Below are 14,140 nucleotides of genomic sequence, written 5' to 3' on the forward strand. Positions count from 1 at the left end.
GTTGTTGCACAACCCCATCTGCTGGCTAGATGAAGTAGTGCACTGTTGAGTCCATAAATGTCCTTCTTGGCATATTGAATTCAGCTCTGCTGCATGTAATGTTAGTTTATATATCTACTGCTAACACGCTATTCAGGACACCACAATTATATGTAATTAGTGCAAGATGCGCAACAAAGAAAAATTCATAATTTAAAACTGAATGGTTTCTGTTTTGTTCCTCTCCCTTCCTTCCGCCTGTTGTTGTTTCCCCAGGTGAATGGAGTGAACATTGAGAGCATGCGCCATGCAGAGGTCGTGGCCTTCATAAAGAACGCTGGAGATGAGACCAGGTTGTTGGTGGTGGACCCGGACACAGACGAACACTTCAAGAGGATGGGCATCGTCCCAACCGTCTGCCATCTCAGAGGTATGGCTGACTACACTACCCCAAATGCACTGGGGTACTCTTGTGTCGCGTTACACTCAGTATTGAGTTTATACTTGTAACCTGCTATGACACAAAATGTGTATGGTGATAATGGTAATAATTATCATTATTGTTGTTGGTGTTGTTCAGAATCAGAACTTCACATGTTTCACATCACAGGTTTACAGGTGTAAAGAAGTGGGTCAAATGTATTCTACATACACATAGCATAATCCAGCTGGTACAGTATGTACATGAGGTTAGACATATGGTGCATAAGTAAAGACACTTTGGTATGTCCACATAGCAGCAGATGAGATCAGATGATGTTGTTGTTGTTGCTGTTTTTATTAAAAAAAATATACTTAAAATACAAAGCAATATTATTACTTTCTACTCATAGACAATCTTTGTGATACAATGCTTCCACAGACTATGACCCGTCCATATCCAACGGCTCACCCAGCCCTCAGATCAATGGCAGCTCCGCCTCACAGTCCATCAGGTCAACGCAGTCTGACCTCAGCAGCCAGGGAAACAGCACACAGGTGACTGGGGACATCTTGTGTTTACATGATTATGCATTTGTTCCTGTGCTTGTACATGGGCATACTTAAGCTCTATATCGTCCCTGTCGGGCAGAAACCTTGATATATCTCAATTTCTTTCATAAATGAATTCCCTACTTCATCATACAAGAGTGTTGCACAAAGATAGTGAAAATAACAAGTCGACTCATCAGTCGTCACTATGACTCAGACATAACCATAGATAGGGTTCACTATATGACTCAGACATAACCATATATAGAGTTCACTATATGACTCAGACATAACCATATATAGAGTTCACTATATGACTCAGGCATAAACATAGATAGGGTTCACTATATGACTCAGACATAAACATAGATAGAGTTCACTATATGACTCAGACATAACCATATATAGAGTTCACTATATGACTCAGGCATAAACATAGATAGGGTTCACTATATGACTCAGACATAAACATAGATAGAGTTCACTATATGACTCAGACATAAACATAGATAGGGTTCACTATATGACTCAGACATAAACATATATAGAGTTCACTATATGACTCAGACATAAACATAGATAGAGTTCACTATATGACTCAGGCATAAACATAGATAGGGTTCACTATATGACTCAGACATAACCATAGATAGGGTTCACTATATGACTCAGACATAAACATATATAGAGTTCACTATATGACTCAGACATAAACATAGATAGGGTTCACTATATGACTCAGGCATAAACATATATAGAGTTCACTATATGACTCAGACATAAACATAGATAGAGTTCACTATATGACTCAGGCATAAACATAGATAGAGTTCACTATATGACTCAGGCATAAACATAGATAGAGTTCCCACTGCAGCTACAAGCAAATATGGCATGTGTCATGCTGAACATTTAAAGTGTTTAAGCCGTCATTCTCTAGCACAGTGGTTCTCGAAGGGACCCTGAGGGGGTTCCTTGGGGGGATTCCAGGTGGACCCTTATACCTGTAGGTCTGTGACTCTGAAAGTTATAGGGGTCCTTGAAATTAAAAGGTTTGAGAACCACTGCTCTAATTAATTCTTTCTTGGACTTCTTTGGACTTCCCTTAGACTTTGACATGCTTCAATGTTTTCATACAGAATGGGTCCATTTTTATACTGTCAGAGTTCATTAAGCGGAAATGTTCCGCAGCTACATAGACAACATAGTGTTTTTTTACATTGGACGTCATAGTGTAGCATGGCATTTTATTAAATGTTTTTTACATTAGATTACATAGTGTAGCATGAATAATTTTTTGTGTTTTTTACATTGGACGACATAGAGTAGCATGGCATTTTTTATGTTTTTTACATTGGACGACATAGTGTAGCATAGCATTGCATGTTTTAGTGGTTTTTACAGTGTACAGTATGACATATAGTGTACAGTAGCATGGCATTTTTAAATGTTTTTTACATTGGACGACATAGTGTAGCTCGGTTTTTGTTTTTATGGTTCTTACATTGACCATGATACTGACCACGATATGGAGACACAATGAATATATTAAACATAGTGTAGCATGGCATTTTTGAATTGTTAATGGTCAGTATCATGTGACCATGATATTGACATGATACTGACCATACTGACCATGATACTGTATGGAAACACAATGAATATATTAAACTGGCATATAAGAATTAATAGGAAAGTAACACAAACACCCCTCAAGAGCCTCTAATTTAAACAACCCACAACCACAGAAGACTGTATCATCATCGAAAGGCCACCAAAGTATTTAAACAATGGCTGCTGTAGAACCGGTAAAAAAAATAATGGTGAAGAGACATGTGCTCTGAGTGTCTGAGTAATAGTGTGTAGTGGTCTAATGAACTGACTTTCAGCACAGAGATTCTATGTTCAAAACCTCCTATACTTCAATGTTGGAGTACTTTTCAAGGCTAAAATACAAAGAAAGGAACAACTCAAAAGCATTAGAAGAAACATGTTGAGGGCCAAAGGTGCCTTGGCACAATGGTGTGGTGTGCTTGATCAGTTGCCTCTGCTATAGACTGCATCAGGGGGATGATTAGGCACGTTCATGAAGGAGGGTTCTACGTCATTGAATTTGGTTATTTAGAATTTCTTTCTATTCTCCATTGATTTGAACATGGGATCTCTTCGCTGAGAGTCTGATGATTAGACCACTATACCATCACTCAGCCACACTTTGCAGATGTGTCTTAGTATTTTTTATGCGTTCTTTTGTATGTTAGCCTTCAGTTAGTGAAGTTAAGTTGAAATACTCCATCACTGAACTACTATAGGAGGACTGGGATTTGAACATGGAATCTCTGTACTGAGAGTCTGATCATTAGGCTACTACAAGGTCATTCAGTCAATCTTAGCAGATGTCTTTAGTACGTAGTACAGTTGAAGCATTCTTTTCTATGTTAACTTTGAGTTAGTGAAGTTGAAACACTCTAGCATTGAACTAATAGGAGGACTGGGACTTGAACATGGAATACCAATGCTGAAAGCCTGATTATTAGACCACTACACCATCTCTGTCACTACTTAGTGCTGTTGAAGTGTTCTTTTGTATGTTAGCCGTCAGTTAGTGAAGTTGAAATACTCCAGCATTTAAAGCTGCATTCATTGTGTAACTTTCCTACCCTGGATTTGTAGGAAATACATTTCAAAAAGGCAATTCAACGTGCTTTATATGAAACATTAACATTTAAATTCAGCTAAAATGGAGGGAAAAAACAGTAAAAGCAGTAAAAACTAGAAAAAGTGCTCCTCGGAGCACAGGTCTCTGCCAGGTCAGGTAGGCTAAGTTATTGTGGGCCAGCAATGTTGATCTCGGCTCACCCAGCGCCATTTCAAAGCGACGGCAAATTCCGCGATCACTTATGACGTGTCACACAGCTGGATCACTGGAACCAGAGCCGTGGATGAAAATGTACATGCATAGAATAATATGCAGGTATAGAATAGTACAGAATAGAAGAATAGACAATTCATCAATGTGGATGGCCACATCGTTATCTTTATAGTTAACATTGTTGTGCAAAGCCATTTGTTCCTGAAATAGTGAATGAAGTGCCAGGATGCACACAAATACATTTATGAATGGAATCGTGACCGTGTCCCTCTTTTTGCTCGTTCAGCATTATGAAAATGTCTCTCTTCAACAAACCGATACAGCAACACTTTTTAGTTAAATGTGTGTGTGTGTGTGTGTGTGTGTGTGTGTGTGTGTGTGTGTGTGTGTGTGTGTGTGTGTGTGTGTGTGTGTGTGTGTGTGTGTGTGTGTGTGTGTGTGTGTGTGTGTGTGTGTGTGTGTGTGTGGGTGGGTGTGTGTGTCGGTTCCTCCAAAAAGCAAATTACCAATTGGGGCAAAACTATTTCCGGCTCAAGCTGGAGTGACCGAGTGTGAGGGAGCGAGTGAGTGAGCAAGATTTTGGGTATTAGAATTTGGCATTGACTGCAGTGAGAGCACAGCCTGTCCTCTCTAGGCAGACAGGTTTGTCCAGGCTGTGCACTCTGTGTCTGTACATTATTAAGATTTTTCTTAGTGTATTGTTCACTGTGGTCAATATACATTTGAACACACCTGATACTTGTGCCTTTAAAATAAGGCATGTATCAAATAAAGATAAAAAAAAATCTTGCCAAGCCCATTTTGTCACTGACCCTTTTAAAAAAAATTGAAGACATGTCTTGTATTTTTTTATTTATTCATTCATTTATTTCAATTTAGTCCATTTCTTTATTAGTAAGCTATACTAATAAACAATATTATTGAGCTCAAGCCTTTCGGGTGGATTGCTTGTGGGTTCGAACCCTGCCTGGGGTCGATGTCAGCAAGGACATGCGGTCGCAACGGCTCTAACGCCAAATCAAATGGGTTCAGATCTGAGCCAAGAATCCTGTCCTGGACGGGAGACGTAAAAACGGATGATGATGTAGGCAAAGAAAGGCCATAATGTGGGCAACAAACTGCATACTATGCTATGTCTTCAAAAACCTACATATTATACTACAGTGTGTTGTCAAAGAATCATCAAAGCTATTAGATTAGATAGAAACTGAAGCTCTTCCACTAGCTACCCAAGCCACAAACGTCTGCCACAAATTATTACCATTTCCAGTAACCTTAATGCCTGTGTCTCTCTCTCTCTCTCTGGATACGTCTTGTTTAGCTGGCGGAAGATGAGGGTGGCCGACTCATGGACCCGTTCTCTGAGATCGGCCTGCGCCTGAGCCCCACGGCGGCCGAAGCCAAGGAGAAGGCCCACGCCAAGAGAGCCAAGAAGAGGGCGCCACAGATGGACTGGAACATGAAATATCAGCTCTTCAGCAACTTCTGAGACATTGTCCTCCTCCCCCTCCCGAGGTCACTTCAAAGATCCTTTGGAAATACAAACGCTGGGAGCTCTTTGCTCTTTTTGTATTTGATGGGGTATTTTTGTTGTGGAACATTCTCTTTTTAATCCCAGGAAACAATATTCTCAAATATGACCACAACCGAGACCACAATTTGTTCCCAGCTCAGCCCACCACGCACGAAGAAAAGCACAGAATAATGATGGTTTACAAAGGTTTGAGCCATTTCTGCAAGCCTCAGAGAGCTCCCAGGTGATGGACTGCCGACTTGTAAAGTTCCTGTTCTTACTTTTTGCACACTTTTACAACTGAAGGAAATCCGCTTTGGAAAAGCCTTGCAGTTTTTCCTCATTTTCTTATAACTTGTCCTTTTTCTTTTCCCCAAAGCCCCTCTCATTCTATCCTCGTTGTGGTCCCCCCTTTCTTTAGACACAAGTGGGGGGGGGGGTAGTTATTTTTGTATTTAAAAGAAAAAAAGAAAATGAGTAAAAGTGTCATCGTCACAACCCAGACTGCATTGTAAGACTCTTATGAACACTGTGACTTTAATATTTGTGGACATTGGGGCTCTGTTTGTATTGGCCCATGCATTGGGGGTCCCATTTGGTGTTAGTTCCTATTATTCTCAGTGATTGACGTTGGTATCCATCCACTTACAAGCAAGATAGAGGACTGACAAACGCTGTTTTGTCCATTAATTTACTATTGGTCAATGTATGTCTTTCCTTCTGGTTTCTCAACATGTATTCGTCTGCCCACTAGCACAATTCTATTTGTATCTATATACAGTATATTTTATTTTTGCATAGAGTTCAGTGACAATCAATAATCTTCTTCCTGTAGCTTCTCCTGACTAATGTAGGCCTTTACATCAACCCAGCTTTACTCAAAGTGAGCCAGTGTCACTTCCTTAATGTTTAACATGTAATGCATATCCAATATGATCACTAACCTCTGTCCCATACTTTAGTTATATTGCTCCAATAAACCCATAAACACAGACGGAAATGATGGGGATCACCACTAATATGAAACGTAGTACCAAAAACAGGAATAATGCTAAGTGGAGCCAGATGGACGGGTCATGTGAGGACAAGTGGTATAAATAGTTGAGGGTAAAAACTATGATGAACGCCATTGATCAGCAAGCCACTGCCTGTTGTGTCCAGCAGAGGGCGGTCTGAGCCAGCAAACAGAGGTTTCCCTGCATACAGTTGTGTGTGTGGCAGTGAAAAGCTCAGAAAATAGTTGTTTATCTGGGACATCCATCACCACCTCACAATGTTTTGCACTGGCAGGAAGTTCTAAAACAAAAACGAAACGAACATGAAAGCGAGGGGAGAGAGAGTTCATGGTAAAAATCTATTCCCGATGGTATTTATATGGCAGATGGCTGGGAAGGTCAACCTGGTTTATCCTTCGTTGTATGACAGTGTCACGCACCAAACTCACAAGGCGTTGCGAATGTGCTGCGTTGTGAGCTTGTAGATCTGTTTTTGTAGAGCGACACCGTCGTACAACGGAGCATAAATTAAAGTGATCTAATGGAGTGGAACATGATGCTGTTACTATGTAAACTGAATGTAAAGTGAGGAAGAGGGATGAGGGGAAAGTATGTTATGATTAGTTTTTTAAATGCCAGCTTTAGAATAAAAACTCAGTAAAGAAGGTAAACTACTAGGCCTACTAATAAACCTGCATTCATTGTCCACTCTGTCCTCACATTGTTTATGATAAAGTTAATACAAATGTGTAGACATACCAATGAATTTGCAATCTTCTGTATCAATAAATATGAGGGAAAACAAACTGAAAAATGAATCAGTGTGGTGGTTTGGTTTCTTGACAATGAGCTCACTTGATAACAACAGACAGAGTTATAATTTTTATCTCAAAAGTTAAGTATATTGAGCCAAAGGATACAATGAATGATTACTTTGTCAACTGGCAGCAGGGCACTGCATCAGGCCAGTAGTCATTTTGTTTTTAAAGTGTAGAATCAAGAATTATCTTTAACAAGTGAATGTGCACGTACCCGGAATTGGTGAGCCCGCCTGGGGTAGCCTGGCATTGCCAGACTAATATCACTGCGTAGATATTAGTCTGGAATCTCTGTATGGAACGTGCATTTCCAAGTGGCGGATAAAAAAAAATGTCTGGGGAGCCAGAGTCCCTGGTTGTCCCAGGTACGATTCCAGGCTAGCAATGTGTCGATGTGTCCTCGAGCAAGACTCTTCACCCCTCCCCATGCGTCGCACAATGGCTGCTCACTGCTCTTATAGGATGTGTAAATGCAGAGGGCAAATTCCACATTATGTGCAAATATACAGGGACAAAAAAACATCCCAAAGAATGGGGACCATTATTATTATGAAAAATGTTACGTACAGTTATGCAGTGATGTACACAGAGGTGCAGCGTGTGTGCGTGTGTGCGTGTGTAGTAGCAGTAGAAGTAGTAGGCAGACAGGCAACAGGCCTTTGGTGTCAGTTGTTCATAAACCTGGCTGTCTGGTGGCAGCAGTTGTCTCTGAGCCTGCTAGTGCTAGACGGACCCTTGAGGCTGTGGAGCGGCTGTTCATACGACCCTCTGAAGCACTCTGCGGTTGAAGGCAGTACGGTACAGTTCCCATGCCAGCCGGTGATGTATCCAGTCAGGATGCTGTCGCTGGTGCCTTTGCAGAAGACCCATATGATCTTGGGCCCCATGCCGGAGTTCTTAAGCCGCCTGAGGTGAATGAGGCATTACTGTGCCTTTTTTTACCACACGGCCAGTGCAGTGTGTGCGTGCATGCGTGCGTGCGTACATGTGTGTGTGTGTGTGAGAGAGAGAGAGAGAGAGAGAGAGAGAGAGAGAGAGAGAGAGAGAGAGAGAGAGAGAGAGAGAGAGAGAGAGAGAGAGAAAAAAAATGGAGGGGGGGGCTGCTTTGTGAGAAGACACTGTTCAGATGTCATTAACAATCATAATTTATAATATGGGAAAAAATAACCCCAGAAATATTGCTCTTTGAAAACACATTGTCCAGAGTAACAGCCTATAACTCTGCCTTCATGTCCTGTCATGGAAATTAGGCTAATGTGAGCTGGATGGATGTTTCCCACAGCAGCACAGCACAGCACAGCACAGCACAGCACAGCACAGCACAGCACAGCACAGCACAGCAGTGGTTCTCAAAGTGGGGTCTGGGGACCTCCCAGGGGTCATTGAGGGGGTTCCAGGGGGACCCCAGCAAAATGTGTTAATATACTGTACTGTAGCATAAAAATCAGTTTAACCACTTGAACCCTATTTTATACTTCAGCTGTTCAACAATAGCAGACCTACAAGCTCACAACGCAAATCTGCTATCTGCTATTAACCCAAATCCATCTCTTATGGGGGCCCCCTGGCACAAAATATTTTCAGATGGGGGTCCGTGGCCTAATACATATACATTTGGGGGTCCTTGACATGAACATGTTTGCGGAGCACTGCAGTAGAGTATGGGCTGTGGGAGAGGCGTGGATGGAGGTCAGAGATGCTCTTGGGGCTGTAATGAATGAAGAATTGGGGACTAAGGGGAGCCATGGAGCTTACTGAGGATTACAACTAGTGCACAGACAGCTGTCATACATTTAAGCCTAATTTGTACTTTGTTGCACGCCGGTGACGCTCGCCGAAAATAAATGGATTTCAAGCTAACAGTGATACGTCTCGTTGTTAGCTCGGAAATCTGTTATTTTTGGTGATAAACAGATGTGACATGTTGTGAGCTTGTAGATCTGCTATAGGCCTACTTAATATGTCACTGACATAGGGATGCCAGGGTGAAAGTGGTTAAATAGAAAGGTAGAGAAACAGGACATTGAAGTCAGAGAGATGGGAAGCATTATGTAGCAAGGGTCTCCGGCCGGAATCAAACATTGTGATTATGTGATTAGCCCACCATACACTCTTACTGGCATGCTTCACACACTCATTTTGACAGGGGAGTAATGCAGCCATTGCTTCTAAATGGACCAGACCAGGTCAACTGTACATGTAAACTGGACCAGACCAGATCAGCTGTAGGCTACCATATAAATTGGTCCAGGCCAGGTTGAAACAACATTTGGGTCCAGTAGTTATTAGGGCCTTTACACTACGGTTTAGAGCACGGTGCGGTTCAGTCTGGTTCGGTGCGGCGAGCGGAGAACCGGTTCTGCTGGTGTTTCCACCTCAGCCTGGTTTGGTTGTGAACCAAACTTAACCGTGCTGAATCGTGCTGCTGATCAGCAAGGAATTGTCTTGATTATTCCTTGTTCACCGTTTTCTGATCTTGAATGGTTGTGAGTGTAATGTTTCCATGCACAGTGACAGTACAGTGTACAGGGTACATTAGGTCAGGTCACATTTATTTTCTTTCTTTTTTTTCAATAAAGTCTAAGTTTCTAAAAAAAGCTCACATGGCAGTTGACAAAATAACTGTGGGCCTCACAATAATAAATACACATAGGGTGAATAAAAGAGACATTAATTATCAAGTAAAGAATACAAGACACTGCAGGGTGAGATGAAATTGCACCAAAACAAAACAATGAGCAGGTTTAAGACGCGCGACAAAGGCGTCTTTGAACATGACATCATGTCTCTGTCTCTGTGTTTCACTTCATCTCAGTTCACCGAGCTAATCCCTCCAAGGATGTGATGCAACAGCTTTTGTTTGGTGTCTGTGGCAATCTCTCTCTCTCTCTCTCTCTCTCTCTCTCTCTCTCTCTCTCTCTCTCTCCATTCTGGAGGATTATGCCAGTACCGGCATACGGTTTCACTCTGTTCCCAGAATTCTCCACCGGCCAGCTGCCGTGGGTCTTCTGTCCCCTAAGAGGTCACACAGGGGTCAGAGAGAAAGAGAGAGTTTGTAATTATATGCATATGTGTGTGTGTGTAATTAAGTGTAAACGCATGTGTGCCCTATTGTGGGCGTGGCTGGGTGTGCGGTATCTCTGAGTGTCCGCGCGCACGCGCACGAGGGTGTGTGTGTGTGTGTGTGTGTGTGTGTGTGTGTGTGTGTGTGTGTGTGTGTGTGTGTGTGTGTGTGTGTGTGTGGTTTTGACAGAACGGTCAACCAGGCCTCTTCTGCCATCATCTGGTTTCTCACATCTTCCTCAGTCACGCTGAGGTCAGCAGACAGGTCAGGTTGGGGTCACATGGTAAAACGCAGCGATGACAGTGCCAGTCCTGTTGTGTCATCATCACCATCATCATCATCACCATCGCTATGGTTCGCTCTGCTCTGTGGACAGGGTGAGATCATCCTTGCATTTCACACGTATATGGGGCCAGTGGGGGGGGGTATAATTGATTAGGTTGCTGTTTTGCCATGTACACTCAGTGAGACAACAACGAGATCGCTGTTGAATCAACTTGGAAATGCAGCTCGATTTTTTGCAAATACAGTGGGAAAAGAGCAGCGCTGTCATAAAAATGGAATCATGTGGATCTCAGAATCCACATGGGAACAACTTGGCTCCAATGTGGATCTCAGCCTGTGATGTCAGTCTTCTATGATGTCAGTCAGTCATTTATGACTGTTCTATCATCATCTATGATGATCTATGAGTTGTCTATGACTTATCTATGACATAATGACTCAAAATTTTACCAAGTTTTCAGCCCGATCAGAGCCTATATATTTCAAAATGTATAAAAACCTTATGTGAAAAAATGTATAGTGAAGGTACTTCTATGGCCTACTGGCAGTGTGCACAATCTGGCACTGATCAGTCAAGTGCTTTGTGAGATTAACTCCGGACACAAACAGACACAAACTGACCCTTTTATAGATGGCTATAGACTCCTGCAGAGCCACGGCGTAAAAACGATTTAATCTACAGTTTATGTCTCTTGAAAAGACAGAAAGAAATGAACCGAGTAAGTAGCTCTGTTAGTCATCCAGCTCTTGCTCTGTGCGCTGGGTGGAGCACCGCTAGGCATGTAGCATTCAGGAAGTAGGCCAAACATTGCTTAGCGTGAGGCCACGGGTACACGCAGCGCCGTACCTGATCTTTGTGGAAACGTAATGCCACACGTGGGCACATTATCAGGCTCCCCGGAGGCTACGGCGGGGGCCAGCCAGGCTGGTGACGTCATCACATCAAAGGGAGCGACTCAAAAGCAGACTGCAATTTTCAGGGCAGTAAAAAGCCAGAGAATGGAAGCAGAGAATAAGGGACCGCAGGTGGGCACCTTTTCTATTCAGCGGGGTCCCTGTCCGTTCATGCAGGCATTTCTAGCCCGTCCTATTGTAGGGCCGCTTGATTGCACGTCTCACACCCTCACTGTGAACTTTTGATTTATTTCCTGTTGAACTTCTTTTTTTTTTTGCTTTCACATGTCTCGCTCTCATTCTGAGTCTGCTTTCGCTGAACACTGACAATCACCCACTGCTACCAGAGTGTACTAACCACACCACACCCAGCTTAAGCCTGATAATAGTTTGCTGTCGGGTGGAAACCTCATATGTCCAAAACTGTTACACTATTCAGGATTCTAATTCAAAAATAGCAAAAATAGCAGATCTGCAAGCTCAAAACGTGGCACGTTTGATTGATTGATTGATTGAATACTTTATTAGTCAGAAATGTAAACAGCACGAGGTACAGGCAGACATTTAGGTTAAAAGGATAACACAACAAAGTCCTGGGGACTTGTTTCCATTGTGGTCCTATTTGAGCTTGTAGATCTGCTATTTTTGATACTTTTGTGTGACATTGTGGTATGATCAAGTAGAGCATTCATTTACGTTAAAAGTTAAAATATGGAGATTAGAGATTTCTGCCAGACAGTGACGGTATATAATGTGGCGTACGGTTGTGTCGTTCGTCGCTAATAACATCATTTTCAAGGGGGAAAAATGCTAGGTGATTGGCAAGCGCCAGTGTATACTGTAAGTTGGTCTTCAGAGTGCCACCCATTCAGCTGTGCCAGGCATACATGGAGTGCATGGGGTGCCCACAAGGAGACAGAAAGAAACCAGAGACCATCCACACAAACACTGACAGGGGGGAGAGAGAGAGAGAGAGAGAGAGAGAGAGAGCAGGGAAGGGAAGGGAAGGGAGGGAGAGGGCGGGAGACTCCGTAGCCATAGCAACAGTGTGTTTTTGTTAGCGCGCGTGAGTCAGACAAACGGTGAGTCACAGTCAGGAGGAAACACACACACACACACACACACACACACACACACACACACACACACACACACACACACACACACACACACACACACACACACACACACACACACACACACACACACACACACACACACACACACACACACACACACACACACTCACTCACACACACACACACACACACACGCTCACAGCACTCACTCAGGGGGAAGCCAAATAAGGGCAACTGCACCAACATGCAGAGAGAGGGACAAGAGAGAAAAGAGACCAAGAGTGAAGACAGCGAAAGAAAGAGTAAAAAGAGGAGGCGACATGTGGGGGGGGGGGGTCTGTAACAAACCTAGGAAAAAGTAAGAATGGAGACAAACAACAGAGAAACACACGAGCAGAGAAAAGGTGGAGAGAGCAACGAGCCTGGAGGTCTGGAGGAGTGCACACACTGTAACCAGTGGTGGACTAAGTAATATACTCAAATATTCAAAAGTACAAATTATGATGTACATTTTCCTTTCAATATCAATGCATTGCTGTATTGAATAACTATTAAAATACTATGTTTGAGTCCCTTCCTAGAGATGTAGTGTAGAGTCAAAAGTGCAATATTTCCATTTGAAATGTAGGGGAGTGAAAGTCACATTCTTGCCAAAAGAAAAACAAATACTCCAAAAACATACTAAAAGTACAGTACTGAAGTAAATGTACTTAAGTTGCTGTCCACCACTGCACATAAAACACACATGACCGCACCGGGCGAAGAGAGGAAGGCGGCAGAGGGCACGAGTGCGGGCACATACCCTCTCCCAGGAGCACCCTTCACATGGGTGGGGGGAGCGGAAACGCTCGCAGACACACCCAGGTGGTGCACACACACCTTGGCTTAACACACTAAACCACCCATTTATTTGAGGGATTGTCCAACGTCTGCACGCATTGGAAAGCTGTCTGGTTTTCACAGATCAAACGACTTCATTTTCTTTGATTTTTTCCCGAGGCCCGAAGAAAGTTATAATCTGTTGTGTAATTACGATCATAATAACTATAATTAAACCTTTATCGATCCCCCCGTAGGGAAATGCGGATATGATGTTTTTCAGAGTGGAAAAACATGCCTGTTTCCTTTACTTTTTTCGTTTTTTGGTGAATTAAGTTGTCGAAGTTGAGTTGACAAAAGGATTCAGTTGACAAAAGTTGAGCTAGCTCAAAACCACTACAGCTAGCAGCAACTAGTAATCTAAAATGTTTGAGTTAAGACACTCAGTAACCCCTGATTTATACTTAGTTTCGTGCTAGTGTCTCACACTGAAAATAAACGATCTACAAGCCCACAACTCATCGCAGTGTGACGCGTTGTGAGCTTGTGGATCAGCTATTTTCAGTGCGAGACATGATGCACAACCCAAGTATAAATCAGGCCTAATTCCCTTCTTCTTCTTTTTCTTTGTCCCTCCGGCTGATGAGTTTATTTTCCCACGGCCCCATTGTTTGAGTGGGGGAGCCCTTTAGGTGGGCGAAGCTGACTGACTGTATTTACACTAAAGGAATCTGAAGGTTTATGTGTGTGTAGGCAGAGGTTTACATACACACATAGACCATGGCTTAATGTGTGTTTTGGCTACCGTTGGCCCTGACAGAGCGCTTCTACACGAGCTTGAGTTTGTGTG

The 14,140-nt window shown here is 42.8% G+C and overlaps 1 protein-coding gene across 2 annotated transcripts in view; it reads left to right on the forward strand.

Annotated features, from left to right (window-relative positions):
• Positions 1-7,123, forward strand: part of LOC308098456 (Na(+)/H(+) exchange regulatory cofactor NHE-RF2) — a 58,492-nt gene extending 51,369 nt beyond the window's left edge. For both annotated transcript variants that reach the window (XM_080446812.1, XM_080446813.1), the window contains exons 4-6: positions 256-409; positions 842-957; positions 5,145-7,123. In XM_080446812.1, coding sequence (XP_080302938.1) covers positions 256-409; positions 842-957; positions 5,145-5,312 — 438 coding nt within the window. In that variant the 3' untranslated portion in view covers positions 5,313-7,123. The remainder of the gene's footprint in view (positions 1-255; positions 410-841; positions 958-5,144) is intronic.
• The last annotated feature ends 7,017 nt before the right edge of the window (positions 7,124-14,140 follow it).

Source organism: Gymnoscopelus braueri (assembly GCF_963280865.1).
Source record: "Gymnoscopelus braueri genome assembly, chromosome: 13".
NCBI lineage: Eukaryota > Metazoa > Chordata > Actinopteri > Myctophiformes > Myctophidae > Gymnoscopelus > Gymnoscopelus braueri.